Source organism: Oncorhynchus mykiss, chromosome 18 (assembly GCF_013265735.2).
Source record: "Oncorhynchus mykiss isolate Arlee chromosome 18, USDA_OmykA_1.1, whole genome shotgun sequence".
Classification (NCBI taxonomy): domain Eukaryota; kingdom Metazoa; phylum Chordata; class Actinopteri; order Salmoniformes; family Salmonidae; genus Oncorhynchus; species Oncorhynchus mykiss.
Window position 1 is genome coordinate 58,240,435 of NC_048582.1, and position 15,115 is coordinate 58,255,549.

The window sequence follows — 15,115 nt, forward strand, 5'->3', positions numbered from 1 at the left end:
TGAGCTGCACTTCCTAACCTCCTGGCAAATGTATGACCATATTAGAGACACATATTTCCATCAGATTACACAGATCCACAAAGAATTTGAAAACAAAACCAATTTTGATAAACTCCCATATGTACACTACAGTGTGCCATCACAACGTAAACATTTGTGACCTGTTGCCACAATAAAAGTTCATTTATTTTCCCTTACGTACTTTAACTTTAACACTGTATATAGCCATAGTATGACATTTGAAATGTCTCAATTTCTTAGAAATTTTGTGAGTGTAATGTTTACTTTTAATGGGCTCCCAAGGGGCGCGGTGCTGCTCCCAAGTGGGCTACCAAGAGGCGCGGTGCTGCTCCCAAGTGGGCTCCCAAGTGGTGCGGTGCTGCTCCCAAGTGGGCTCCCAAGTGGTGCGGTGCTGCTCCCAAGTGGGCTCCTAAGTGGCGCGGTGCTGCTCCCAAGTGGGCTCCCAATTGGGCTCCCAAGTGGTGTGGTGCTGCTCCCAAGTGGACTCCCAAGTGGTGCGGTGCTGCTCCCAAGTGGGCTCCCAAGAGGCGCGGTGCTGCTCCCAAGTGGGCTCCCAAGAGGCGCGGTGCTGCTCCCAAGTGGGCTCCCAAGTGGTGCGGTGCTGCTCCCAAGTGGGCTCCCAAGAGGCGCGGTGCTGCTCCCAAGTGGGCTCCCAAGTGGTGCGGTGCTGCTCCCAAGTGGGCTCCTAAGTGGCGCGGTGCTGCTCCCAAGTGGGCTCCCAATTGGGCTCCCAAGTGGTGTGGTGCTGCTCCCAAGTGGACTCCCAAGTGGTGCGGTGCTGCTCCCAAGTGGGCTCCTAAGTGGCGCGGTGCTGCTCCCAAGTGGGCTCCCAATTGGGCTCCCAAGTGGTGCGGTGCTGCTCCCAAGTGGGCTCCCAAGTGGCGCGGTGCTGCTCCCAAGTGGGCTCCCAAGTGGCGTGGTGCTGCTCCCAAGTGGGCTCCCAAGTGGCACGGTGCTGCTCCCAAGTGGGCTCCCAAGTGGCGCGGTGCTGCTGCCAAGTGGGCTCCCAAGTGGCGCGGTGCTGCTCCCAAGTGGGCTCCCAAGTGGTGCGGTGCTGCTCCCAAGTGGGCTCCCAAGTGGGCTCCCAAGTGGTGCGGTGCTGCTCCCAAGTGGGCTCCCAAGTGGTGCAGTGCTGCTCCCAAGTGGGCTCCCAAGTGGCGCGGTGCTGCTCCCAAGTGGGCTCCCAAGTGGTGCAGTGCTGCTCCCAAGTGGGCTCCCAAGTGGCGCGGTGCTGCTCCCAAGTGGGCTCCCAAGTGGTGCGGTGCTGCTCCCAAGTGGGCTCCCAAGTGGTGCGGTGCTGCTCCCAAGTGGGCTCCCAAGTGGCGTGGTGCTGCTCCCAAGTGGGCTCCCAAGTGGCGCGGTGCTGCTCCCAAGTGGGCTCCCAAGTGGTGCAGTGCTGCTCCCAAGTGGGCTCCCAAGTGGCGCGGTGCTGCTCCCAAGTGGGCTCCCAAGTGGTGCGGTGCTGCTCCCAAGTGGGCTCCCAAGTGGCGCGGTGCTGCTCCCAAGTGGGCTCCCAAGTGGCGTGGTGCTGCTCCCAAGTGGGCTCCCAAGTGGCACGGTGCTGCTCCCAAGTGGGCTCCCAAGTGGCGCGGTGCTGCTGCCAAGTGGGCTCCCAAGTGGCGCGGTGCTGCTCCCAAGTGGGCTCCCAAGTGGTGCGGTGCTGCTCCCAAGTGGGCTCCCAAGTGGGCTCCCAAGTGGTGCGGTGCTGCTCCCAAGTGGGCTCCCAAGTGGTGCAGTGCTGCTCCCAAGTGGGCTCCCAAGTGGCGCGGTGCTGCTCCCAAGTGGGCTCCCAAGTGGTGCAGTGCTGCTCCCAAGTGGGCTCCCAAGTGGCGCGGTGCTGCTCCCAAGTGGGCTCCCAAGTGGTGCGGTGCTGCTCCCAAGTGGGCTCCCAATTGGGCTCCCAAGTGGTGCGGTGCTGCTCCAAAGTGGCACGGTGCTGCTCCCAAGTGGGCTCCCAATTGGGCTCCCAAGTGGTGCAGCGGTCTAAGACACTGCATCTCAGTGCTGGAGGCGTCACTACAGACAACCTGGTTCAAAACCAGACTGTATCACAACCGGCTGTGATTGGGAGTCCCATAGGGCGGCACACAATTGGCCCAGCATCGTCCGAGTTTGGTCGGTGTAGGCCATCTTTGTAAATAAGAATTTGTTCTTAACTGACTTGCCTAGTTAAATAAAGGATAAATAAATAACTTTTGACTGTTTATTTCACTTTCGTTTATTATCTATTTCACTTGCTTTGGCAATGTAAACATATGTTTCCCATGTCAATAAAACCCATTGAATTAACTTGAGAGAGAGAGAGAGAGAGAGAGAGATAGAGAGAGATAGAGAGACAGAGAGTCACCAAGAGAGAGAGACAGAGAGACACAGAGAGAGAGAGAGAGAGAGAGAGAGAGAGAGAGAGAGAGAGAGAGAGACAGAGAGTCACCAAGAGAGAGAGACAGAGACACAGAGAGAGAGAGAGAGAGAGAGAGAGAGAGACAGAGAGTCACCAAGAGAGAGAGACAGAGAGACACAGAGAGAGAGACAGAGAGACACAGAGAGAGAGAGAGAGAGAAAAGTAGATAGAGAGAGACATTATATTATTACAATGTATATTGTATACCTATATTGTATACATTGTTGCTTTGGCACTATTGACGCAATGTTTTTCAGGCCAATGAAGCAGCTTGAACTTGAGAGAGAGAGAGAGAGAGAGAGAGAGAGAGAGAGAGAGAGAGAGAGAGAGAGAGAGAAAGAGAGATGAGGCCAGTCTAAATCATAGATTCACATCAGGCCACAGGAAATGAAAGGAAACACTACACCTAATTAAAGTTCCACTTTTTCCTCTCATCTCTGTAATGTACATGTGTTCTTAGCCTTCTAAATATATAAATATTTATAAAAGGGAGGATTTGATTTTGAGTGGCGTACACAGACAGATGGTTATTAACAATCAGGCCTAACCATGTCTGATGAACTGATGAATATTCATAAGCACCTGACCTTATATAAACCCTAAACATTTCAACTTACAACAACCAGTACAACACATTTGTACCAACACAACCTGATGCTTACCTTCATGTATTTGTTTTGTGTTTCTTTGTATGCTGTTAAACTCAAACCTGTATTTCACTCTCCTGTTTCAGTTGTGTCTCGGAGTTGACATACACTATATAACTAACCTGTTCGAGTTGTGTCTCGGAGTTGACATACACTATATAACTAACCTGTTCGAGTTGTGTCTCGGAGTTGACATACACTATATAACTAACCTGTTTGAGTTGTGTCTCGGAGTTGACATACACTATATAACTAACCTGTTCGAGTTGTGTCTCGGAGTTGACATACACTATATAACTAACCTGTTTGAGTTGTGTCTCGGAGTTGACATACACTATATAACTAACCTGTTTGAGTTGTATCTGGCAGTTGACATAAAGTATATACGTAACTAACCTGTTTAAGTTGTTCTCGGAGTTGACATACACTATATAACTAACCTGTTTGAGTTGTGTCTCGGAGTTGACGTGAACATCGCAGATCTCACAGTGGAAAGTTTTGTTCTGGAGCCCCGTTGACACCTCGGTGGGAGGGGCCAGCTTGGCTTTGACCCCTGACCTGGGGAATGACTTTATGGCTCCGTCGCCGCTCCTGGCCTCCAGCATTGTTTTGTGTTTCGTGCCTGACAGGGTGAAAGGTCAGATAGGTCAAAGGTGAGAAGCAGAGACGCCAACTAAGTATTAACAAAGTGGGACATCTGGCTACTACATAAAGGTGCATCTCAGTGTAAATGGAGATGATGACAAGAGAGAGGCCCTGTCCTAACATACACTTTACCTGTCAGATCAATATGGCAGTAATGGCCTCGGCCTTGGGGTAAGGAAAGGAGTGATTGATTGGTGTGGTATTGATCAGATAAGAGCCCTGAGCTCTGTAGACGTCTTTGATTGATTAAGAAGACGGACTTGTTGCAGCATGATGATGACACACACAAGTACGCACGCACGCACACAAACGCACACGCACGCACACACACACACACACACAGGTCAGTAATGCTTCATTCTTACCGCTGTTGTGAGCCTGTAGCTGGGATGCAGAGTTGACGGCCACCTTGCAGAGAGAACAGTAGAGCAATCTCTTAGCCTTCTCTTCCTCCGACTCTCCGACCTCCTCCACCGCTCCTTCCATCTCCTTCTCCTTCTCCACCATGGGACAGGGCGACAGAGAGGGGTCAGTGGGCGTCTCCATTGAAACTGCTGGGCTGCAGGTCGATGGCGCCACCCCAGAGGCAGAGGGTGGTGACAACACGGGTCTGAATGTGACATCTACACAGAATAATAGAATATAATAGAGCATTGTAATAAGGCTGCCATCATTTTTGGGGGATGAGTGAAATCTATACAAGTTTATCCCTCCCATCGTAGAATGAAACCGAATTTGAGTGTGTTGAGTGGTGAATTAGTGAGGAGAGTGTTTGTGTGTGTGATACTGGTGGTGAGAGAGAAAGGAGAGGTAAGTTAACCCTGATGCTTTCTTCTCTCCATCATCAACCTTCAAAATGTGCTGGTTACTACTGTAGGCCTGCATCTAATGCTAGTTACTACTGCAGGCCTGCATCTAATGCTGGTTACTACTGCAGGCCTGCATCTAATGCTAGTTACTACTGCAGGTCTGCATCTAATGCTGGTTACAACTGCAGGTCTGCATCTAATGCTGGTTACAACTGCAGGTCTGCATCTAATGCTGGTTACTACTGCAGGCCTGCATCTAATGCTAGTTACTACTGCAGGTCTGCATCTAATGCTGGTTACAACTGCAGGTCTGCATCTAATGCTGGTTACAACTGCAGGTCTGCATCTAATGCTGGTTACAACTGCAGGTCTGCATCTAATGCTGGTTACAACTGCAGGTCTGCATCTAATGCTAGTTACTACTGCAGGCCTGCATCTAATGCTGGTTACAACTGCAGGTCTGCATCTAATGCTGGTTACAACTGCAGGTCTGCATCTAATGCTAGTTACTACTGCAGGTCTGCATCTAATGCTAGTTACTACTGCAGGCCTGCATCTAATGCTGGTTATTACTGCAGGCCTGCATCTAATGCTAGTTACTACTGCAGGTCTGCATCTAATGCTAGTTACTACTGCAGGTCTGCATCTAATGCTGGTTACAACTGCAGGTCTGCATCTAATGCTGGTTACTACTGCAGGCCTGCATCTAATGCTGGTTACTACTGCAGGCCTGCATCTAATGCTGGTTACAACTGCAGGTCTGCATCTAATGCTGGTTACAACTGCAGGTCTGCATCTAATGCTGGTTACTACTGCAGGCCTGCATCTAATGCTAGTTACTACTGTAGGCCTGCATCTAATGCTAGTTACTACTGCAGGCCTGCATCTAATGCTGGTTACAACTGCAGGTCTGCATCTAATGCTGGTTACTACTGCAGGTCTGCATCTAATGCTGGTTACAACTGCAGGCCTGCATCTAATGCTGGTTACTACTGCAGGTCTGCATCTAATGCTGGTTACTACTGCAGGCCTGCATCTAATGCTAGTTACTACTGCAGGCCTGCATCTAATGCTAGTTACTACTGCAGGCCTGCATCTAATGCTGGTTACTACTGCAGGCCTGCATCTAATGCTAGTTACTACTGCAGGTCTGCATCTAATGCTGGTTACTACTGCAGGTCTGCATCTAATGCTGGTTACAACTGCAGGTCTGCATCTAATGCTGGTTACTACTGCAGGCCTGCATCTAATGCTAGTTACAACTGCAGGTCTGCATCTAATGCTAGTTACTACTGCAGGTCTGCATCTAATGCTAGTTACTACTACAGGCCTGCATCTAATGCTGGTTACTACTGCAGGCCTGCATCTAATGCTGGTTACTACTGCAGGCCTGCATCTAATGCTGGTTACTACTGCAGGCCTGCATCTAATGATAGTTACTACTGCAGGCCTGCATCTAATGATAGTTACTACTGCAGGCCTGCATCTAATGCTAGTTACTACTGCAGGCCTGCATCTAATGCTGGTTACAACTGCAGGCCTGCATCTAATGCTAGTTACTACTGCAGGTCTGCATCTAATGCTGGTTACAACTGCAGGCCTGCATCTAATGCTAGTTACTACTGCAGGTCTGCATCTAATGCTGGTTACTACTGCAGGTCTGCATCTAATGCTAGTTACTACTGCAGGCCTGCATCTAATGCTAGTTACTACTGCAGGCCTGCATCTAATGCTGGTTACAACTGCAGGTCTGCATCTAATGCTGGTTACAACTGCAGGCCTGCATCTAATGCTAGTTACTACTGCAGGCCTGCATCTAATGCTAGTTACTACTGCAGGCCTGCATCTAATGCTAGTTACTACTGCAGGCCTGCATCTAATGCTAGTTACAACTGCAGGCCTGCATCTAATGCTAGTTACTACTGCAGGCCTGCATCTAATGCTGGTTACTACTGCAGGCCTGCATCTAATGCTAGTTACTACTGCAGGTCTGCATCTAATGCTGGTTACTACTGCAGGCCTGCATCTAATGCTGGTTACTACTGCAGGCCTGCATCTAATGCTGGTTACTACTGCAGGCCTGCATCTAATGCTAGTTACTACTGCAGGTCTGCATCTAATGCTGGTTACTACTGCAGGCCTGCATCTAATGCTAGTTACTACTGCAGGTCTGCATCTAATGCTGGTTACTACTGCAGGCCTGCATCTAATGCTAGTTACTACTGCAGGCCTGCATCTAATGCTGGCTACTACTGCAGGTCTGCATCTAATGCTGGTTACTACTGCAGGTCTGCATCTAATGCTAGTTACTACTGCAGGTCTGCATCTAATGCTAGTTACTACTGCAGGTCTGCATCTAATGCTGGTTACAACTGCAGGTCTGCATCTAATGCTGGTTACAACTGCAGACCTGCATCTAATGCTAGTTACTACTGCAGGTCTGCATCTAATGCTAGTTACAACTGCAGGTCTGCATCTAATGCTAGTTACTACTGCAGGTCTGCATCTAATGCTGGTTACAACTGCAGACCTGCATCTAATGCTAGTTACTACTGCAGGCCTGCATCTAATGCTAGTTACAACTGCAGGCCTGCATCTAATGCTAGTTACTACTGCAGGCCTGCATCTAATGCTGGTTACAACTGCAGGCCTGCATCTAATGCTAGTTACTACTGCAGGTCTGCATCTAATGCTAGTTACTACTGCAGGTCTGCATCTAATGCTGGTTACTACTGCAGGCCTGCATCTAATGCTAGTTACTACTGCAGGTCTGCATCTAATGCTGGTTACTACTGCAGGCCTGCATCTAATGCTGGTTACTACTGCAGGTCTGCATCTAATGCTGGTTACTACTGCAGGTCTGCATCTAATGCTGGTTACAACTGCAGACCTGCATCTAATGCTAGTTACTACTGCAGGCCTGCATCTAATGCTGGTTACAACTGCAGGCATGCATTGCAAATAGCACCCTATCCCTAACAAGTGTACCACTTTTGACCAGGGCCCATGGTGCACTATGGTTGGGAAAGGGTGCCATTTGGGAAGCAGACCAAGTCTCTCAACTTTTATCATAACTCACTGAGAGAGAAAACCACACCAGCAACAGTGTTTATGAGATTCATTAGCCTCTGTAATCTCAGTAATAACCAAAGATTTCCCATGGGAATCTGCTTCCATTTTTCAGAGTGGGAAAATGAAAGGCTTCGGATTGAAATGATTACGGTCCATTATCTGCAGTGAGACGGACCGGGAACAGAAGGGCTTCCCCAGAGGGAAACCCCATAGTGGTCATGTGTTAATGGGGATTAGGCCTGTAAGCGTTTATTTATTGTCATTGACTGTCTCTCTAAAATGGCAATAAGGCTGTTTGGCAAAGTAATCATCACAAAGTTCCCCTGTTTCTTCCACACTAAATAGAAAAACTTGCTCACTCTATCACTATGGCATGAAGTCAAATGAATAGACTCTTCCTCTATAACACACTCACACACAACCACAACACATATGAACACGCCTCTGAGGCATGCATACATACATTTTTTTAAATATTTTTTTTCACCTTTATTTAACCAGGTAGGCTAGTTGAGAACAAGTTCTCATTTACAACTGCGACTTGGCCAAGATAAAGCAAAGCAGTGCGACAGAATCAACAACACAGAGTTACATGGAATAAACAAGCGTACAGTCAATACAATAGAAAAAAAAGAAAGTCTATATACAGTGTGTGCAAATGGCATGAGGTGGTAAGGCAATAAATAGGCCACAGTAGCAAAGTACTTACAATTTAGCAGATTAACACTGGAGTGATAAATGAGCAGATGATGATGAGCAGATGATGGTGTGTAAGTAGTGATACTGGTGTGCAAAAGAGCAGCAAAGTAAATCAAAACAATATGGGGATGCGGTAGGTAGATTGGGAGGGCTATTTACAGATGGACTATGTATAGCTGCAGCGATCGGTTAGCTGCTCAGATAGCTGATGTTTAAAGTTGGTTGAGGGAAATGTAATTTTTGCAATTCGTTCCAGTCACTGGCAGCAGAGAACTGTAAGGAAAGGCGGCCAAATGAGGAGTTGGCTTTGGGGATGACCAGTGAGATATACCGTCTGGAGCGCGTGCTATGGGTGGGTGTTGTTATCGTGACCAGTGAGCTGAGATAAGGCGGAGCTTTACCTAGCATAGACTTGGAGATGACCTGGAGCCAGTGGGTCTGGCGACGAATATGTAGCCGGGGTTGGAGTAGCCAGGAGGAAAGCACAGCCAGCCGAAATGCTTATTGAAATGTTCTCTTATCATGGATTTATCGGTGGTGACCGTGTCGCCTAGCCTCAGTGCAATAGGCAGCTGGGAGGAGGTGCTCTTGTTCTCCATGGACTTTACAGTTCCCAAATCTTTTTGGAGTTAGAGGTACAGGATGCACATTTCTGACTGACTGTGTGTATTGGTTCCTGACTTCCCTGAACAGTTGCATATCGCGGGGACTATTCGATGCTATTGCAGTCCGCCACAGGGTGTTTTTGTGCTGGTCAAGGGCAGTCGGTCTGGAGTGAACCAAGGACTATATCTGTTCTTAGCTCTACATTTTTTGAAAGGGGCATGCTTATTTAAGATGGTGAGGAAATTACTTTTAAAGAACAACCAGGCATCCTCGACTGACGGGATGAGGTCAATATCCTTCCAGGATACCTGGGCCAGGTCGATTAGAAATGCCCGCTCGCAGGAGTGTTTTAGGGAGCGTTTGACAGCGATGAGGGGTGGTCCGCGTTTGACCGCGGACCCATAGCGGATGCAGGCAATGTGGCAGTGATCGCAGAGATCCTGATTGAAAACAGCGGAGGTGTATTTGAAGGGCAAGTTGGTCAGGATAATATCTATGAGGGTGCCCATGTTTACGGATTTAGGGTTGTACCTGGTGGTTTCCTTGATAATTTGTGTGAGATTGAGGGCATCTAGTTTAGATTGCAGAACTGCTGGGGTGTTAAGCATATCCCAGTTTAGGTCACCTAACAGAACGAACTCTGAAGATAGATGGGGGGCAATCAATTCACACATGGTGTCCAGGGCACAGCTGGGAGCGGAGGGGTGTCTATAACAGGCGGCAATAGTGAGAGACTTATTTCTGGAGAGATTCATTTTTAAAATTAGAAGCTCGAACTGTTTGGGCATGGACCTGGAAAGTATGACAGAACTTTTCAAGCTATCTCTGCAGTAGATTGCAACTCCTCCCCCTTTGGCAGTTCTATCTTGACGGAAAATGTTGTAGTTGGGTATGGAAATCTCAGAATTTTTGGTGGCCTTACTAAACCAGGATTCAGACACGGCAAGGACATCAGGGTTGGCGGAGTGTGCTAAAGCAGTGAGTAAAACAAACTTAGGGAGGAGGCTTCTGATGTTAACATGCATGAAACCAAGGCTTTTTCGATTACAGAAGTCAATAAATGAGAGTGCCTGGGGTCACGCAGGGCCTGGGTTAGCCTCCATATCACCCGAGAAACAGAGGAGGAGTAGGATGAGGGTACGGCTAAAGGCTAGCAAAACTGGTCGTCTGGTGCGTTGGGGACAGAGAATAAAAGGAGCAGATTTCTGGGTGTGGTAGAATAGATTCAGGGCATAATATGCAGACAGGAGTATGGTGGGGTGCGGGTACAGTGGAGGTAAGCCCAGGCACTGAGTACATCTCTGGACATGCTCTGGACATGAGGTATCTAAGGCATGTACAGTGGGACTAGGGGCTCCGCAGTAAACTAAAACAATGATAATTATCAAAAACAACAGTATACATATTGACATTTGAGAGAGACATAAAGCGAGGCATAAAGCAATCACGTGTTGATTGGGAGAGCTAGCTAAGTCAACAACGGGTAAGACAACAACAGCTAATCAGCTAAGTGAACAACAACAGGTAAAATTGCGATGAATGGGCAGAGAGGGTAGGTTAACTACACATAGGGCCTGAGTTCGGGGCTAGGGCCGACAGATAAACAAAGGTAAACAAAGTGGAGTATCATGATAAATGAACAGTCCAGCAGGCATCAGCTATATAGCCAAGTGATCATAGGGTCCAGCGTTTAAAGTTAGCAGTCGAGGGTAAGTAGAAGCGTCTGCTCCGTCGTCCGGCAAAGGCCGGTTGAAGGCACAGCTGATGGAATTATGTCTGCGGACCAGTCGTGATGGTACAGCGGTGCGCCGTGTCGACAAAGGGACCGGGCCAGATGGCGAAAGAGGTATTGTAGTTGTGGGAATATCATTTGCTAGCCGGGAGATGCGCCTGGTTCAGGGCTAGCTTCGGGGCTGGGTCACTCAGTTGAAGATAGCTAGCTGTGATGATCAATGGTCGGCAGGAATCTGGCGTTGTAGTGGAGAAAAACAGTCCGAGGCTGGCAGGTATTATCCAGGCAAAAAAAACGTCTGGTGCCTGAGCAGAGGGTAAAGGCCGCTAGCAGTGGCTAACAATGACTAAATGGCTAGTAACTTAGCTAATTAGCTGGCTACCTTCTGATGAAAGTTTTGGCGATAGGGTCACAATGAGTGAGGCTGTAACGGTTTTCTTCTATCTCCTCCTCTGATGAAGAGGTAGAACAAGGATCGGACCAAAATGCAGCGTGTCGATTGCGATTCATGTTTAATGAAAAAAAACACACTAAACACAAACACTACAAAAACAATAAACGTAACGAAAACCTAAACAGCCTATCTGGTGAAAACACATAGACAGGAACAATCACCCACCAACACACAGTGAACCCCAGGCTACCTAAATATGGTTCCCAATCAGAGACAATGACGAACACCTGCCTCTGACTGAGAACCATATCAGGCTGAACATAGAAATAGACAAACAAGACATGAAACATAGAATGCCCACTCAGATCACACCCTGACCAATCAAAACATAGAAAATACAAAGTAAACTATGGTCAGGGCGTGACAGTACCCCCCCCCCAAGGTGCGGACTCCGGCCGCAAAACCTGAACCTATAGGGGAGGGTCTGGGTGGGCATCTGTCCGCGGTGGCGGCTCTGGCGCTGGACGTGGACCCCACTCCATGACAGTTTTAATCCCCCTCCTAAACGTCCCTAAATAGGTTACCCACCACAATGATAACATGGGACAGAGGGACAGCTCGGGACAGAGGTAACTCGGGACAGATGGATAGCTCAGCCCTGAGAGGAAGCTCAGCACTGAGAAGAAGCTCAGCACTGAGAAGAAGCTCAGCACTGAGAAGAAGCTCAGCACTGAGAAGAAGCTCAGCACTGAGAAGAAGCTCAGGCAGGTGGTTGGATCCGGCAGATCCTGGCTGGCTGGCGGTTCTGGGAGAATCTGGACGACTGGCAGATCTGGGAGAATCTGGACGACTGGCAGATCTGGGAGAATCTGGACGACTGGCAGATCTGGGAGAGTCTGGTCGACTGGCAGATCTGGGAGAGTCTGGTCGACTGGCAGATCTGGAAGAGTCTGGACGACTGGCAGATCTGGAAGAGTCTGGACGACTGGCAGATCTGGAAGAGTCTGGACGACTGGCAGATCTGGAAGAGTCTGGACGACTGGCAGATCTGGAAGAGTCTGGACGACTGGCAGATCTGGAAGAGTCTGGACGACTGGCAGATCTGGAAGAGTCTGGACGACGGGCAGATCTGGAAGAATCTGGACGACTGGCAGATCTAGAAGAGACTGGTCGACACAGACTGGCTGCTCTGGCTGCTCCATGCTGACTGGCAGCTCTGGCTGCTCCATGCTGACTGGCGGCCCTGGCTGCTCTGGCTGCTCCATGCTGACTGGCTGCTCCATGCTGACTGGCAGCTCTGGCTGCTCCATGCTGACTGGCTGCTCCATGCTGACTGGCTGCTCCATGCTGACTGGCTGCTCCATGCTGACTGGCGGCCCTGGCTGCTCCATGCTGACTGGCGGCCCTGGCTGCTCCATGCTGACTGGCGGCCCTGGCTGCTCCATGCTGACTGGCGGCCCTGGCTGCTCCATGCAGACTGGCAGCTCTGGCGGCTCCTTGCAGACTGGCAGCTCTGGCGGCTCCTTGCAGACTGGCAGCTTTGGCGGCATCCTGCAGACAGGCAGCTCTGGCGGCTCCTTGCAGACTGGCAGCTCCTTGCAGACTGGCAGCTCCTTGCAGACTGGCAGCTCCTTGCAGACTGGCAGCTCTATGCTAACTGGCAGCTCCTTGCAGACTGGCAGCTCTATGCTAACTGGCAGCTCTATGCTAACTGGCAGCTCTATGCTAACTGGCAGCTCTATGCTAACTGGCAGTTCTGAACAGGCGGGAGACTCCGGCAACGCTGTAGAGGCGGAAAGCTCTGACAGCGCTAAACCGGCGGGAGACTCCAACAGCGCTGAAGAGGAGGAAGGCTCTGGCAGCGCTGAACAGGTGAGAGACTCCGACAGCGCTGGAGAGGAGGAAGGCTCCGACAGCGCTAAACAGGCGAGGCGCACTGTAGGCCTGATGCGTGGTGCTGGCACTGGTGGTACTGGGCCGAGGACACGCACAGGAAGCCTGGTGCGGGGAGCTGCTACCGGAGGGCTGGGGTGTGGAGGTGGTACTGGAAAAACCGGACCGTGCAGGCGCACTGGAGCTCTTGAGCACCGAGCCTGCCCAACCTTACCTGGTTGAATGCTCACGGTCGCCCTGCCAGTGCGGCGAGGTGGAATAGCCCGCACTGGACTATGCAGGCGAACCGGAGAAACCGAGCGCAAGGCTGGTGCCATGTAAACCGGCCCAAGGAGACGCACTGGGGACCAGCTGCGTAGAGCCGGCTTCATGGCATTAGGCTCGACGCTCAATCTAGCCCGGCCGACACGCGGAGCTGGAATATACCGCACCGGGCTATGCACCCGCACTGGAGACACCGTGCGCACCACTGCATAACACGGTGCCTGTCCGGTCTCTCTAGCCCCCCGGTAAGCACAGGGAGTCTGCCCAGGTCTCCTACCTGGCGTAGCCATACTCCCTGTTAGCCCCCCCCCAAGAAATTTTTGGGGCTGCCTCTCGGGCTTCCTTGCCAGCCGTGTTCCCTCATATCGCCGGCTCCTCTCTCCGGCTGCCTCTGCTCTCCTAAGTGCCTCCACCTGTTCCCATGGGAGGCGATCTCTTCCAGCCAGTATCTCCTCCCAAGTGTAACAGCCCTTGCCATCCAAAACGTCCTCCCATGTCCATTCCTCTTTACGCTGCTGCTGCTGCCTGTTGACACGCTGCTTGGTCCGTTGGTGGTGGGTGATTCTGTAACGGTTTTCTTCTATCTCCTCCTCTGATGAAGAGGTAGAACAAGGATCGGACCAAAATGCAGCGTGTCGATTGCGATTCATGTTTAATGAAAAAAAACACACTAAACACAAACACTACAAAAACAATAAACGTAACGAAAACCTAAACAGCCTATCTGGTGAAAACACATAGACAGGAACAATCACCCACCAACACACAGTGAACCCCAGGCTACCTAAATATGGTTCCCAATCAGAGACAATGACGAACACCTGCCTCTGACTGAGAACCATATCAGGCTGAACATAGAAATAGACAAACAAGACATGAAACATAGAATGCCCACTCAGATCACACCCTGACCAATCAAAACATAGAAAATACAAAGTAAACTATGGTCAGGGCGTGACAGAGGCGGGTTACCGGAAGGTATATTTAATTTAAAAATGGAAAAAGAGATTGAAAAATACAGTGGAATATATACAAAAAAAATACAAAAAGTAAACGAGAGGACAACAAACCACGTCTGCACTGCTACGGCATCTTGGATTAACAAACAACGCAAACTCCTGCACACATACTCCCAGATCTGCATATGTTACAGACACACAAGCAAAGTGCTGCGTTTGAACCTCTAAAGACTCATTAGTGAGAATGTGTGTCTACATGTATACAGGGTCATTTAGAGAGAGGAGAGTTGAATGCCTTTCAGCGTTTTAGTCCATCTGCTCTATATGGCAGCGAGGATAGACAGACGAGAGGCTTCCTCACACATCAAAGAGATAGAGAGAGGTGACAGGAAACGCATGGTCTGTTAGAAGGGATGGTCTGGATGATCAAAGCTACAAGGAGCCTTTATGTGTTTGATGTCAGCACATATTTACAAATACACCCTTGAACGCACACACACACGCACACGTGCACTCATTCACGCGCACACACACATGCTCACACACATCATCCCCCTCTCTCTGTCTACCCTTTCTCCCCCCTGGTACACACACACCAACCTGTTGAACTGTAGTCTGAGCTGGGTGGCACAGGGCAGGGAGAGACAGGGCTCTTGCTGACTGCGTCAGGGGCTCTGGTCTTGCAGTCCAGTGGGTCGAGGGCTTTGAGCCTCTTGAAGTGTTTGGTACCGCTGTAATGGGATGAGGCCTGGCTCTACACAGAGAGAGACAATAGAACCAGAACCACTGTAATGGGATGAGGCCTGACTCTACACAGAGAGAGACAATAGAACCAGAACCACTGTAATGGGATGAGGCCTGGCTCTACACGGAGAGACAATACAACCAGAACCACTGTAATGGAATGAGGCCTGGAACTACACAGAGAGAATCACTAGAACCAGAACCATTGTAATGGGATGAGGCCTGACTC

The 15,115-nt window shown here is 49.9% G+C and overlaps 1 protein-coding gene across 2 annotated transcripts in view; it reads right to left on the reverse strand.

Moving 5' to 3' along the window:
- The window catches only part of LOC110496870 (zinc finger protein 385D-like), a 57,312-nt gene that overhangs the window by 1,965 nt on the left and 40,232 nt on the right, over nt 1–15,115 (reverse strand). For both annotated transcript variants that reach the window (XM_036953370.1, XM_036953371.1), the window contains 3 exons: nt 14,743–14,896; nt 4,080–4,337; nt 3,510–3,691 (listed from right to left, as the gene is read on the reverse strand). In XM_036953370.1, the coding sequence (XP_036809265.1) occupies nt 3,510–3,691; nt 4,080–4,337; nt 14,743–14,896 (594 nt within the window). The remainder of the gene's footprint in view (nt 1–3,509; nt 3,692–4,079; nt 4,338–14,742; nt 14,897–15,115) is intronic.